The 16,629-nt window shown below is 36.6% G+C and overlaps 1 protein-coding gene across 1 annotated transcript in view; it reads right to left on the bottom strand.

Moving 5' to 3' along the window:
* NECTIN3 (nectin cell adhesion molecule 3) overlaps window positions 1–16,629 on the bottom strand; it is a 148,548-nt gene that overhangs the window by 42,345 nt on the left and 89,574 nt on the right. The window contains exon 7 of the mRNA XM_006155149.2: window positions 14,400–14,484. Within this exon, the coding sequence (XP_006155211.1) occupies window positions 14,400–14,484 (85 nt within the window). The remainder of the gene's footprint in view (window positions 1–14,399; window positions 14,485–16,629) is intronic.

The following is a 16,629-nucleotide window of genomic DNA, read 5'->3' on the forward strand; positions in this document are numbered from 1 at the left end:
TTCAGGCTACAAAATACTATGAGAGATGCTAATCTTTCTAATTTCCCTATTTCTCAGGTGAGATAGAATTACTTATACTGTTTATGTTTCCTGAAAGTAGCAAATAATGAAGGGAACACTAGAGACCAAGGGAGATTACCATCTCGAATTAGTTCACTAAATTTTCTTATTTATAATGAAGCTTATAGAAAAAAGAAAGATAATTATATGCCATATATTTCTTAGCATATATTTAAACAGACTTATACATAAATGTTCACGGCAGCGTTGTCTGTAATAGTTTCAATGTGAAAACAACAAAAATATTCAACAGGCGAGTGTGTAAACAAAATGTACAATAGTATATCTACAAGATATACCTACCTAATAGAAATTAATTATTAGTCAATACAATATGAATGAATCTCAAAATTAAGTAAAAGGAAAGGAGAGAAAAAAAAGAGAACATACTATGATTCTATTTTTCTGTTTGCATAAAAATTGAGAACATTGGGACCAGCAGTTAGCGTAATGGCTATGTCGCTGGATTCCCATGTAGCTGACTGTGGTTAGAGTCCCGGACCTGGTGGCTTAAAATTTACACCAGGCACGTGTGTGTGCGTGCCCAAGATCCTGAGAGGAAAATGGAAGAGAAGGGATTGCGGTGTGGCCATCCCCCGGGGGGTGATTTCTCGCTTTCTGTCTCTCTGTCTCTGTCTGTCTGGCGAGCACATGCACCCTATAGCAAACACCTCTCAAAAAAAAAAAAAAAGAACATCTAAACTTATACATGGACAGGATACAGATGATTCCCTGAGGATGTGGAAGGGAAGCTGAGGAGAGACTAGAGGGGGATATTATAAATGAGTACCAGGAAATGTTTGCAAATGATGACTATGTGCATTATCCTGATTGTGGTGACATTTGTCATTCATATATATATATGCATGTATGTGTGTGTACATATGTGTATTATTTGTAACATGTTAAAAAATTCATACTTAAATAAAACTTTTTAAGAATTTTTTTTTTTTTTGGTATAGATGCATGCACTTGCGAAAGAGACAGAGAGAGACAAAGAAACAAAAAAGTGAGAAATCACCCCCCAAGGGGAATGACCATGTCACAATTCCTTCCCCTCCTTTATCCTCTAGGGATTTTGGGCAAGCACACACACACTCAGTGTGAGTTTTAAGCCGCTGGGTCCAGGACTAGAACCTCAGTTGACTATGTGGGAGTCCAGCAATGTAAGCATTACACCATCTGCTTGCCCCTCAATAAAGCTGTTTTTAAAAAAGAGTTGTCATCAGAAGTATTTCTCCATTTGTCAATGAAATATAAGCTCCATAAAGATAAGAATTTTCTTCATCTATTTTATTAATTTTGTATCCTTAGCTAATAAGGATACACACATTAAGTACTCAGGAAATACTGGTTTGATAAATGGATGACAGAGAAAAATGAAACAGTAATATAAATCAAAAGTACATATTCCATAATTTTAAGTTCATTTCAAGCACTACTAAGTTTATAATAAAATCATCAATCATTTCCAAAAGAAATGTATGTTAAATTTAAATAAATCAAAATAGTACAACAATGGGGCCGGCAGGTGACATGGTAGTTAAGTGCACTGGATTCCAACATGGCTGACTGTGGTTTGAATCCCGGAACTGGCAGCTTGCTTTCTCACTTTCTCTCTCTCTCACTCTGTCCTTTTCTGGTCAAATTAAAATATATTAGTAAGTAAAGGTAAATAAAATAATTCTTACAACAAAAAATAGTACAATAGTACTTGTAGACTGACTAGTGGCCAAGGAAGCCAGATTTTACACGGCTGATTGTAATTCGAATTTGTGCCCCCGCAGGTTGAAAAACACACTGGGCACATGTGTACGCTTGCCCAAAATTCTGACAAGATGAGGAATACCCTAAAAGTAGTCTCCGTTTTAATTTTCTACCAAAATAACTTCACTTTTTGGTGTCTTTAATATTTTTACTAAGGATTACATTGCTTCTATTGTAAATAACAGTATCAGCCAGCATAGTATTTTCATATAACATACAGTACATTAGCTTATTAATCCCTATAAAACTCAATACAGTGGATTTATTTTTCTCACTAATAAGAGTTTTGATACAGTAAAGATATCAATCCTTTATTCTTGAAATGTTATATCTGTATCTCACCTGAATAAATTTTATTATGATTTTTGATGAACATGAATATATATATATATATATATATATATATATATACACACACACTCCTTAATTTTTTTAAATTAACTTAATTTTATTATTATTTTTTTAATTTGCTATAGGGTATGTGTGCTGGCCAGGGAGAGACAGAAAGTAAGAAAGCAAACTGCCAGGCCTGGGACTCCAACCACAGTCAGGCCATTTGGGAATCTAGCACTACCATACCACCTGCTAGCCCCCACCTTAATTTTCTATAAAGTGCTTTTGTTTTTTCTTTGAAAAGTCTTCCCCCAACTATCAGGTTGACACACAAGTAATTAAGCTTTTGTAATGCTGAATTTTGCCATCTGCTACCAGGCACTCTCTTAAATAAATATGGTCATGTTATATACATCGTTTTAATGTACATTTCTCACTTTAATTTTTTTGCTAATTTATCAATTGCTGTTCATTTCATATGTATTTCAGACTATGGAATTGGTATTAGACAAAAAGCAAATTTAAGCAGTTTTTAAATTTCAGTTCAAAATGGGAAATAAAGCAGTGGAGGCGACTCTACATCAACAGCAACTTGGCCCAGGAGCCGCTAACTGTACAGTGCAATGGTGCTCTCAGAAGTTTTGCAAAGGAGATGAGAGCCTTGAAGGTAAGAGGCATAGTGGCCAGCCATTGGAAGTTGACAAAGACCAACTGAGAACAATCATCAAAACTTATCCTCTTATAACTACATGAAAAAATGCTGAAGAACTCAGCATCGACCATTGGGTGGTTGTTCAGTATTTGAAGCAAACTGGAAAGGTAAAAATACCTCGTTAAATGGGTGCCTCAAGAACTTACCAACACAAACAAACAAACAAACAAAAGACAGTTTTGAGGTATCACATCTCTTATTCTACACAACAATGAACCATTTCTCAATCAGATTGTGACGTGCAACAAAAGTGAATTTTCTAAGATAACTGGTGACAAACATCTGGACAGAGGAAAAGCTTCAGGCACTTCCCAAACTTTCACCACAAAAAAAGCCCATGGTCATTGTTGGGTGAGGTCTAACCCACTACAGTTTTCTGAATCCCAGTGAAACCATGACATGCTTAGCAAATTGATGAGATGCACCAGAAAACTGCAACGTCTGTAGTCAGCATTGGTCAACCAAATGTCATACAACGAATGCTTCGAAAGTTGAATGAATTGGGCTATGATGTTTTGCCTCATCTGCCATATTCACCTGACCTCTCGCCAACTGCCTACCGCTTCTTCAACCATCTTGACAACTTTTTGCAGGGAAATGCTGCCACAACCAGCAGGATGTATAAGATGCTTTCCAAGATTCTGTGTATTCCCAGAGAGTGGAATTTTATGCTATGGGAATAAACAAACTTATTCAAGTTGGCAAAAATATGTTGATTGTAATAGCTCCTATTTTGATTAATAGAGATGTGTTTGAGCCTAGTTACAATGATTTAAAATTCAGGGTCCAAAATTGCAATTGCTTTTGTATCAACCTAATAATTTAGCTTATAAAGAAACCATTATTTCATCCAAGCTTTGTCTGTCACAAAAACCTTTTCCCTCCTTAGATCAGAACAAGGCCCCATAGTTCTTTCACTAGTTGTCTCAGTAACTGCCACAACTGATTAACTGGAAGTGACATGCAAGATGAAAACCTTTTTGCTACTTGACGACAACACCGCACTAAATAATAAAAAAAAAATACTCAATTATTATTTACTCCAATAATCTTCTCAGTAAGATATTTTCCCCTAATTTACAAGAAAAATGTTAACTCTTTAGTCATCTTCCACCCTTCATTATGCTTTACCCCACTATTTATAACTACTGGTAGTATCCAGACACATGTTAAAATACTCAGTTCCTGGTGCAAAACCATAGCATAGGTTACTATTCACAAAACTAGTCTACCTCAGAAATTTTACATAAAGATGGCAGTGATGTTGGAAAATTATGGTTGAAAGGTGTAATGGCAATCTACAAAAATATGAAGAGTGAAAAGAATGGACTTGTGGGAATGTTCAACAGTCAATACTTACAGAAGACAATCTGACATCTATCAAAATTACTCATTGGTTAACTACTTGATGTAGCCAAGTCAATCTTAAAATTTACTCTACAGATTATACTTGCCTAGATAAAAAATACCTTATGTAAAGTGTCCTTGAAAAATTCATGGAATATGGGGACCAGCAGTTAGCATAATGGCTATGTCGCTGAATTCCCATGTAGTTGACGAAGGTTCAAGACCCAGTGGCTTAAACTCACGCTGGGCGCATGTATGTGCGTGACCAAGATCCCAAGAGGAGAATGGAGGAAAAGGGATTGTGGCATGACCATCGCCCCTGGGGTGTGATTTCTCACTTTTTATCTCTGTCTCTTTCTGTCTTTCTGGTGAGTGCACGCACCCTATAGCAAAAACCTCTCAAAAAAATTCATGGAATATGCATATTATAAAGATACTATGCACTGATTTCAAAACTTTTTTATACCAAAATTGACTCATTTAATTCCATTTTGTTTTTAAACAGAGGTTTTTGCCTTAGGGCACATGCACTTGCCAGAGAGAGAAAGAGACAGTGAGAGGGAAAGTGAGAAATTACCGTCCCCATGGAGAAGGCCACACCACAATCTCTTCTCCTCCCAGGATCTTGGGCATGCACACATATGCACTCGGCATCATTTTCAAGCTACCAGGTCTGGGACTTGAATCACAGTTGCCCATGTAGGAGTCCAGTGACATAACTGCTATGCCATCTGTTGGCATCACTTTAATTCCACTTTTCAACAGACTTTTTGAAGTCCCTTCATATATAAAGCTATTCACAGCAGCATTAGTAGTGTATTAAAATCTTTTGACACCATAGGCCAGCAGTGTTGTGGAGCTTAAGGCAATGGAATCCACATGGCCAACACTGAGGTACGAGTTCCAGACCCAGCAGCTTGAAAATCACATGGGCCCCGTGAATGCATGTGTCCAAAATCCCGAGAGGAGAAGGGATTATGGCATGGTCATTCGCCTGGGGGAGTCACTGCTCACTTTCCCTCTCTCTGTGTCTGTCCCTGCTGGGTGCACAAGCCCTATACCCCCAAAAATAAAAAAAAATCCTTTCACATAGCAAACAAGGTAATACATACACATTAGAATATCACGTGAACATAAGAAAAGAATAAGAATACACTCTGCATTCCAATAAAAAAATTTCTAGTGTATCTTAGGAAGAAGACACATGGCAAGATAATACATATGATACCTTTCATATAAGAAGAGATAAATGTGTATGTATTTTCTTGTCTAAGGAAACAGTACCAAGAAAAATGAACAAAAGTGATTATCTCTAGGAGGTGGTAAGGGTAAGAAAAAAAGAAATGGGAATGAGACTTGAGAAAATATTTCATATGTGTTACCCACTAAAAAAATACATCTAGTTGTCGGGAAAGTCAAGACTTTTTTTCTGTTTTTCTATGCAAAATTGAATCATGACTTTTCTGATAAATCAACATGTAGAAATACTCTTCCTCTACTAGTATTCTGGCCATGAATATTTATGAACATTTACTAAAAAGTGGAACAATCTATAATGAATTATTGGGGAGGGTGAACCTCAGTTTTTCCAGTGAATTCTGTTCAAATACTGTATAACTGGTATAACTAAACATTCTAGTCCAATGAATCAGGTTTTCAACAGATCAATTTTACTATGCTAAAACCTGAGAGAGAAAGGTTTTCCAGAAAAAAACAGAAACTACTGAAAAATATAAAAAGTAATATTCAAGGGACCATCAGGTGGCATGGTAGTTAAGGCACTAGATTCTCACACGGCTGACCATAGTTTGAGTACCAGACCTGGTGTCTTGCTTTCTCCTTTTCCTCTCTTCCTGTCTCTGTCTCTCTCTGGTGAATGCATGTGCCTTATAGCAAATTTAGAACAATAATAATAATAAATAAAACTAAGCAAATAATTCTTTCAAAAAGTAATATTCACTGTGAAGTCAAATACAAAGATAATCTTTTTTTAAGAGAGATGTTTTGCTATAGGGCATGTGCACTTGCCAGAAAGACAGAAAGGGAGAAGTCATCCCTCAGCGGGGATGGCCATGCCACAAACCCTTCTCTCTCGGGATCTGGGACATGTATGCACACACACACACGTTCCTGGCATGAGTTTTAAGCCACCACATCTGGGGTTACTACGTGGAAATCCAATGACATAACCATTATGTCATCTGCTGGTCTCAAGATAATTGCTTTTAATATTTTGGAGCATTTTCATAAATACGTTGTTCTCTTTGTTCTTTACCATACATAGATACATACATGTGTGTATGTGTATATATATATATATATATATATATATACACATACACACACACACACATATAATGTATTTGATACACTGATATTGGATATGACATTGAATATACTGAGTTGTAATATTTGAAGTATGGATACCATAAGATAAATACTGCAGAAATTTTCACAAATCATTGACTGAAGAGAATATAAGGGATTGACTTTTTCACATATTCATTCAAAAATGTTTTATGATTTTATCAGAGTACTGTGAGGTAATGCATATATTAATTTATCTCAATTTAGTTACTTGACAATGTATACATGTATCCAAATACGATGTTGTACACAATATATGTAATTTTTAGAGTCAGTTTAAGAGTCGTCTATTTGAAACTTACTATGTGCCAAGTACTGTTTCATGTACTAACAATATGGCACCAAGGTAACCTAACCTCTGCGTTCCCACCGCTTACAGTTTACAGCAACTGTCCTGAATCTCATATGCATTATCCGCCACTCTTTAACATTTTGCAGACCCAAAATACATTTACATTTAATTCATTTTAAAAGAGTGGTAAACCTATTCTAAGTAAATATGAATCATTGCTTTTACATTAAAAATAACTTTTTCAAAACAAAGATTTAGTAAGGGAAGTGGCATTGTTTTTCTTCCATTTTTCTGACTCTTTTTAATACCCATTTGAAAGAAGAAAGTTTTATTTTCATATCTGCTACAGCATTCATTTGCTCTATTAAAATATGATGTTTAGCTGAAATCTATGAAGAAAAAACAGTTTCGCACAAATACACAGCTGGAAAAGGGAGGCCTCAAAATAAATAAATCTTTTCAGATAATTAGAGAAATACTTCTTTCATACTATGGTAGAATTCTACAAGTGGTTATTTTTTTAAGATTAGTTGCTATAGGGACCAGCAGTTAGCATAATGGCTATGTTGCTGGACTCCCACGTAGTTGACCGTGGTTCGTGTCCTGGACCCGGTGGCTTAAAACTCATGCCAGGCACGTGTGCGTGCGTACCCAAGATCCCAAGAGGAGAATGGAGGAGAAGGGATTGTGGCGTGACCATCCCCCCTGGGGGGTGATTTCTTGCTTTCTGTCTCTCAGTCTCTCTCTGTCTGGCGAGTGCATGCCCCTTATAGCAGAAACCGCTCCAAAAAAAAAAAAAAAAAGATTTGTTGTTAGTTGTTATATGAAATCTAAAAACATGTCAAAAAACTTTATTTATTATTATTTTTTTTAATTTAATTTTTATTTTTTGGAGAGGTTTTCACTATAGGGCGCGTGCGCTTGCCAGACAGACAGAGAGAGACATAGAGACAGTAAGCGAGAAATCACCCCCCAGGGGGGATGGTCACGCCACAATCTCTTCTCCTCCATTCTCCTCTCAGGATCTTGGGCACGCACGCACACGTGCCCGGCGTGAGATTTAAGCCACCGGGTCCGAGACGCGAACCATGGTCGACATAGCCATTACGCTAACTGCTGGTTCCCAATATATATAAAAAAAATCTTAAAATCAGAAACTGATTTCTGTATTCTTACACCTAAAATATTCGTAAGACATATTCATGATTGTTAAAAATTAAATATTTACCAAAAGTTATCTGACAGATAACTTTTACTATATACATATCAGAGAGTAAAATATCATGATAGTTAAAAAGACTAAGAGGCTTTCACTTTAATGACAGCAACGTAAAAATAATTTCAAAAGTCTCATTCCCCATAATACTGTTAGACTAAAATTCTTACTATCCTAAACACAGTCAAGTAGATATCCACTTTTAGAAACTATGTTCAAGAATCTTATTTTTAAAACCCATAATAGGCTACACTGGTCACTCTGAAAAATACTTGTCCATAACAGAAGTCATTAAGTGGAAACAACAATTTCTAGAGCAATTTGTATTCTAGGATCCAACTTACATCTTTTAAAAAACTACTTGAAGGACTTAGCTATACTGGTGCAAGCAGTAGGGCACTGTTGCATGAGACGACAGGAGAGGCCTAGGTTTGGATCCCTGACCATCCTGAGTAGGCAGGGCATGGCAGCACATGTCTACCATAGATAGCTGGGAGAACAGAGCAGCAAATCCCAACAGTGAGTCAAAACACCTACCTCTTTCTCTCTTTTTTTCCCTCTCTTTCCCCCTCTCCATCCTATGCTCTCATAAAAATAAATAAATAATAATAAAAACAAAACCATTTTTAGGTGTAAACGGAAATGTTATATGCATGAAAGTAAACTCACAGTAAAAAGTCTGGGAGGATATTTAAATTCACAACACTAACAATCTCTGGAAAGGTGAATAAGATATTTGGGGATGGGGGAATATGACAGGACTTTCAGAGTTGACTCTATAAATTTCTATGTTATTTGGTTTTATCTTTTTGTACCAAGAATATACTTACATATTACCTGCATAAAGTTAAGACAATAAATAGTAAAAAGGTAAAAATACCCTTTTTTTTAAAGAGAGATTTTTGCTATAGGGTGCATGCACTTGCTGGAAAGACAGAGAAACAAAGTGAAAAATCACTCCCCAAAGGGGATGACCATGCTGCAATCCCTCTCCTCCATTCTCCTCTTAGGATTTTGGGCACACACGTACACATGCCTGGTATGAGTTTTAAGACACTGGGTCTGGGACTCGAACTGCACTCAACTACATGGAAGTCTAGCAACCTACACTTTAATGTCATGAGTTAATGTTTGTTTCTTTTTTTTTTAATGTTTGTTTCTTGAATGGAGACTCACTTTTTTTTTTTTTTTTGAGAGGTTTTCGCTATAGGGCGCATGCACTCGCCAGACAGACAGAGAGACATAGAGACAGAAAGCGAGAAATCACCCCCCAGGGGGGGATGGTCATGCCGCAATCCCTTCTCCTCCATTCTCCTCTTGGGATCTTGGGCACGTACGCACACACACCCGGCGTGAGTTTTAAGCCACCGGGTCCGGGACGTGAACCATGGTCGACTACGTGGGAGTCCAGCGACATAGCCATTACGCTAACTGCTGGTTCCCAAGACTCACTTTTGTAGGATTAAAATCTAATAACATGAGAAGCTGACATTTCTTAAGTACTCTTTGCTTTCAGGTGAGATATTCCTCTTTACTTCCTTCATCTATATGCATGCCTCCATGCATATCTGCAGTATGCTCACTCAAGTAAACTGCCTCTTCATCATACCAGGCATCGTGCTCCTGACTTATATTCACAGGGAAAATTCTCAGGGATGAATTTGGGCATGATATCACAAAAGTTAAGCAAGGTGAACAAGAGTAGGCAATGAGGAACTCTTCCTATGTGTGGCTTCTCAAAGGAAACAACTGAGGGGTAGAACAAGTGGGACTTTCTTTCTTAAAGCCATGGTGGCTGGGGCTGGCAGACAGTATAGAGGTTGGGTTGCTGGACTCCCACATGGAGGACCATGGTTCAAGTCCCGAACTTGGCAGCTTGCTTTCTCACTTTCCCTTTCTCTCTGTGTGTTTCTCTGTCTGGTCAAATAAAAACTAATAATAATAACAACAACAAAATTAAGTGAATAATTCCTTAAAAAAAAAAAAAAGCCATGGTAGCATTTGGGAGATTGAGACCTTGATCCCTCAGTAGGCCTAGGTATCTAGGTATAAGGGCTGATGACTAACGACCATTAAAAATTACCTCAAGGGACCAGCAGCTAGCGTAATGGCTATGTCACTAGACTCCCATTGTAGTTAACCGCGGTTCGAGTCCCAGGCCTGGTGGCTTAAACTCATGCCGAGTGCATCTGTGTGTGTGCCCAAGATCCTGAGAGGAGAATGGAGAAGGGATGGAGGCGTGGCCATGTCCTCTGGGGGAGTGATTTCTCGCTTTCTTTCTCTCTGTCTTTCTGGCGAGCACACATGCCCGATAGTACAAATCTCTTAAAAAAAAAAAAAAAGAATTATCTCAAGAGTTTAACTGACAAGCTATCTACCGAAGTGGAGGATATTACTAGAACATTATTTACTATCCTACATGCTATCATTGCATGAAACTAATTAAATATTAATTAAACACTTACAGATCTCTTAGTAACCAGTAAATAGCATGTATTTTGCATTTTGATATTACAAGATTAATTCAAAAACATACATCCATTATATTAACATATGACATTGTAATGGGTTAATCACAAAAATGTAGATTATCGATGGATAAGGATTTTAGTCTAAATTTTATTCCTAAGTGACTTATAGATTTAAGAATAAAGAATAAAATTAATTTATTTCATCTCCAATCAAGTTCTGACATTCCTGGGCAGTATTTTTTAGGATTAGTTTTTAAGTAAAAGAGGAATTCGATCATGTTTTGAACTACTTCGCTTTACAGTTGAGGATAAGGTCACAATGTCACTAAATGATGTATGGCTCCCTAAATCCACTGAGTGTGGTCCTCTGCTGGTGCCCTCCCACTGATTTTCTTTATAAAACATTTTCCCTTACTTTTCCACATAACTTGTCATGTTTACTCGGGCTCACAATTTTCATTACACAATTTAATACCAATCAAATGACTCTAATCAACAACTGAGTAATTTTATCTTCTGTTACCACCTCCAAAATCAATCCACCCAGGAAGTCCTCTCAGACTTCAAGGACACTAAAAATTGCAATCTGTACTGTCAACTCAAATCATTCAAGAAAAATCTTTCTTTTGCTTTTACTTAAACACTGACTATATATACAGCTGTCATATTTTCTTAATTAAAACCTGGGACACATGATCTAAGCCAAATAATTTTTTTCCAATTCAGAAGACTTTTTAAATAATCAACTTGAAAATAATAAGTAACAACAAGTTATATAATGAACTTATTTTCCTGACAAGATTAACATAATATGCAATCAGGTCTGCCCTAAAAATACACATATTCTAAAAAAATTTCCAAAACTAAATCTAGAAATTCTCTGGATAATTACTAGCTATGTTGAGAAAGGAAGACAGCAATCGTGCCATAGCATTTAACAACAGGTCTAGCTAAGTATTTTGTTGACATTTCATGTTTTTCAAGTTAATTTATTTGTCAATAGAGAGGCTATACTCTTTTTTGTGAGAACAAGAAATTTGAAAAGATGACATATCTTCACCCTCAAGATACCTAGCTTGAATAAGATCACAAAGCTGCTTTTTACTGACACTGGGTACACATACCAGAGAATGTCTGGGAAGTAGACTGACTATGGTATAGGGTAAGCTAAGAGAGAGAAACTAAGAACATCTCAACAGAAATATTCCTTTGGAGTTTTCCCATCCAATTAAATCAATAATTAATGGGCAAATGATTTGCTTGGCCTAATGGTTAAGGGAGCTAGAACCCACATGGCCAATTGCAGTTTGAATCCTAGCCCTCAGGGATCGAACTACATACCAGACATGTGTGTGAGTATGCCCCAAGTCCCAGCAAGATGGAGACGTGAAGGAAAAGGGAATGTGACATGACCATACTCCAACTCCATTAAGGAATGCTGTCTCCCTCTTCCTCTTTCTCTGTCTTTGTTAAGTGTACATGCCCTCTGGCTAAATAAACAAATTTTTAAAAAATTATTTGTTTTATTCAGGCTAAAACACAGGAGACATTTTAGGAGCAAAATATTGTAGACCCATTCCTAAAGATAATAAAACCCCAATACAACGTTAGTGCTCCAATACACTGTAAGAGTAATAGAGAAACAAACAAAAACACTAAAGTGGAAAATAAAAGAATTCAAATACCATCACATAACACAGAATGATGTTTCTATAAGCAGTGGCTCACATATATGATGATGGCCCCATGAGATTACAAAGCTGAAAAATTCTGATCTCTAGCGACTTTGTAGCCTTTATAATGCTGTAGCACAACACATCGTTCACTTGTTTGTGCCGATGCTGGTATAAAAAAATCTACTGTGCTGCCAGGCACATAAAAGTTTGGAACATACAATTACATAAAGGGAATAACACTTGATGATGACAATAAACTGCTATGTTGATGGTTTATATATTTATTTCAGACTGTCCTCCTGCTTCTTATTTTTGAAAAAGTTTACCGGAAGAGTATACCACTCTATGCAGCAGATGTACACAGCAACCACATACCTCTCATGTACCATATCTCTTGGCTGCAACTTTTCTTTTGCATCTGATTTAATCTCATTGTTTTGCTCCTCATGGCCCTTCTAATAAGAGAAGATGTGGAGGTGGAAGAAAGTGACACTGATAAGCCTGACTCTGTGTCACCCTATTAATGTGTGTGTTTTTGGAAAGGTTTTTCCTATAGGGCACGTACACCCGCAAGAAAGACAGAGAGACAGAAAGTTGAGTAATCACCCCCGCCCCCCGTTCCCCGGGGAGATGGCCATGCCTCAATCCCTTCTCCATTCTCCTCTCGGGATCTTGAGCACGCACACACACATGCCCAGCGTGAGTTTAAGCCACGGGGTCCAGGACTCAAACCATGGTCGACTACATGGGAGTCCAACAACATAGCCATTACTCCAATTGCTGGTCCCTAATGCGTGTTTTATACCTAATTTTTACCCAAAAAAACTTAAGGAAAAAAATTTAGAAACAGAAAAATGTTTACAGAATAAAGATATACAAAAAATATTTTTGTACAGCTGTGCAGTGTGTTTGTATCTCAAGCTAAGTTTATTACAAAATCGTCAAAAAGAACAAAGAAAATTTCAGTTTATGAACTAAAAGTTACAATAAGCTAAGGTTCATCTATTATTAAAGAATTTTTAAAAATAAATTTAGTGCAGCCTGGTGTACAGCCTCTATAAAATCTATTGTAGTGCACAGTAATGAAGGCCTAGGACTTCATAGTCACTCACCACTAACTCACTGACTCGGCACAACTCTAGTTCTGCATTTTTGGTTAGTACCTAAATGTAGAGACAGACCATGTTTTATCTTTTAGACCGTATTTTTTTCCTGTGGCTTTTCTATATTTTAGTTTGTTTAGGTACACGAATAGTCACCATTGTGTTACAATTGTTTATAGTATTCAGAACAGTAACTGCTATACAGGTTTATAAAGCAGGAACAACAGGCTACACCCTATAGGTACGCAACAGGTTATATGATTTAAGTGTGTAACTACACTCTATGATATTTGTACAATGATGAAGTCACCAAACAATGCATTTCTTAGAATATTCTATATCATTACACAATAAATGATTATATTCTGAAGGTCTAAACGTTCTCAATACCTAGGAGTTAATCCAGGTATAGAATACAAGATGAAAGTACTTTATCAATACTATTACATGAATTATATAAACTTATTCCAAATTTTGTTTGTTTAAGTTTCTTCACATAGGGCATGTGGGCTGGCTAGAAAGAAAGAGAGAGGTTAAGTGGGAAATCATTCCCCAGAGGGGATGGCCACAGCTCAATCCCTCCTCTTCCATTCTTCTCTCAATATTTTGGCCACACACGCCAGACATGATTTTTAAACTGCTGGGCCTGAGACTTGAACCATGGTCGTTCATGTGAATCCAGCACCTTCACTACCATGCCACCCACCTGCTGGCCCCCTAAAATGTTTTAAAAATGCAGTATTCAAGGAGAAGCTCTTCACTCTACCAAAGATAGGAAGTTTTTCTAAAGAATCTGTATAAACAATAAATCTTTAATCTCAAATTTTTAGTAAAAATTCTAATATAGTATTGATTTTTCTTACCTATACTTACAATAACTTTTCTTATTAATCTGTGCGAAAAAAATCTAATTCTCTAAATATTTCAAATGATTGAACAAGTTAATAATTATGAATTATGTAGTATTTAATGTAAAATGACTAAAACTTTAATACACACGCTTTACTAGTTTTTATTATATTTAGATTATGTTACGTGTACTCATGACCACATACCTGATATAGAAGATCTTTTTGAGGCAAAGGGGGAGATCGTTCTTCATACATAGGAGGTGGTTTATGTGTGGGTGGGAGATCGATCCTGCATTAAAAAGGTTAAAAAACGTGATTGCCACATTTAGCAAACAAAAGAAGGGAAGGGAAAATCTACTCTTCTAAGGTTTGAAGATATTTTCCTCATAATACATAATATTCACAGTAGGCTACATGTTTAATTCAATTTATCTACTTCATTATAATCAAAGATAGAAACTAAAAGTAAACATTAATTCTTTCTTTTTACTTTAAGAGATTTTTTGCTTTAGGGTACGTGCACCCGCCAGAGATAGAGAGTGATAGTAAGTGAGAAATCACCCCCCAGGGGGATGGCCACGCTGCAATCCCTTCTCCTCCATTCTCCTCTTGGGTTCTTGGGAACACATGCACATGCACCCAGCATGAGTTTTATGCTGCTGGGTCTGGGACTCGAATCACTGTTAACTACATGGGAGTCCAGCGATGTAACCATTACACCATCTGCTGGTCCCAGTAAACATTAATTCTAAAGGTTCCAATATTTAGAACCAATCTATTGGGTTGTCATGATGTACTTTTCTGTTTTTCTATGACATTTCTAATGACCCAATAATTGATTCATATTTTGTTAAAGAATTCAAATAAAACATTTACGTAATCTAGTACATGACCAGTTTTAAGTACTGCATGCTTTACATTTGACTATGCCTACCTAACATGTTAAAGTTAGTCATGTATGTGCAATTATGCTTTCTTACCAAATGTCATAAAAATGATGTAAAAGACTATCTTAAAATACGATTTTACTGTATTTTGGAAACTGATTTTCAAAAGCCCTGACCATTCTTAGAAAACTTATCATACAAATTAAGATTTTCAATTCATTCAAAATCTTGCCACGTGAAATAGGGATAACTACACCCTTAGGGAATGCATCTATTTTTGCCAAAAGACCTAATCTACTAAAAAACAAAACAAAACAAAAACAAACACACACACACAAAAAGGGACCAGCAGTTAGCTTAATGGCTATGTCATTGGACTCCCATGCAGTCGACCATGGCTCAAGTCCCGGACCCGGTGGCTTAAAACTCATGCCGGGCGCCTGTACGTACGTGCTCAAGATCCTGAGAGGAGAATGGAGGAGAAGGGACTGCGGCATGGCCATTCCCCCTGGGGGGTGATTTCTTGCTTTCTGTCTCTCTGTCTCTCTCTTTCTGGCAAGTGCAAACCTCTCAAAAAAAGAAAAAAAAAAAACACAATATTTTCATATATTTTAAGCACTGTTTAGTACAAAAATAGAATTAAATATATCTTGTAACTGTATTTTAGGAAATAATTTTATGTAAATATTCTCAACTTTTGAAGGTCACAGATAACATTCCCAATAAAGCTATCTAGATTAAAGAATGAAGAGAATGAAATCTATAGATGCTGAAATAATATATTCTCCATGATATAGTAACTTCTCAATACGAAAATAAATATTTTAAAAGAACAGAATTCAAACAAGAAGTAAACCAGTAACACTGATTTATAAGCCTACCAGTAAATTTTGTTCCTGAACTTACAGAAAAGCTTGAGATACTTTGGCAACTAAAACGAAGTAAATCACATGCTGGTTACTCCTGAAATATTAAAGCACTCCAGTCCCACAGGTATTACACTAAAAGAATCAAATTCAGGTGCCAGCAGGTGGTGTGATGGTTAAGGTGCTGGACTCCCACTCAGCTGATAGTTTGAGTCCAGGATATGGTGGCTTGAAAATCACACTGGGCATGTGTGCACGCAAGTCCCAAATCCCAGGAGAATGGAGAAAAACGAACTGCATTTGACCATTAACCCCAATGAGGGGTGATTTCTTCACTTTCCTTTTCACCCTCTCTGTCTGTCTGTCTCTCTCAAGCAAGCACATGTCCCCTCATGGCAAAAATCTTAAAAAAAAAAAAAAAAAATTCAAATAACTATTTATTTGAAATAATTCTTTCTTCTCATCTAATTAAAATCACAGCAAATATACACAGACCACTTAGATGAGAAAACTAAAATCTCATGGAAGTGACTTTTCCATGATTATAGCAGTAATTTGATCATGATAAAGTTGACCCCAGGTATCCTTACTCTACCCCCCCCCCAAAAAAAAAGAAAAAGCCTCAGTGCTATAAATACGCTAGATTACAGAAGCAAAAACAAGATTCTCATAAAGACAGAA

This window comes from Tupaia chinensis, unplaced genomic scaffold (assembly GCF_000334495.1).
Source record: "Tupaia chinensis unplaced genomic scaffold, TupChi_1.0 Scaffold000437_1, whole genome shotgun sequence".
In the NCBI taxonomy this organism is placed as follows: domain Eukaryota; kingdom Metazoa; phylum Chordata; class Mammalia; order Scandentia; family Tupaiidae; genus Tupaia; species Tupaia belangeri.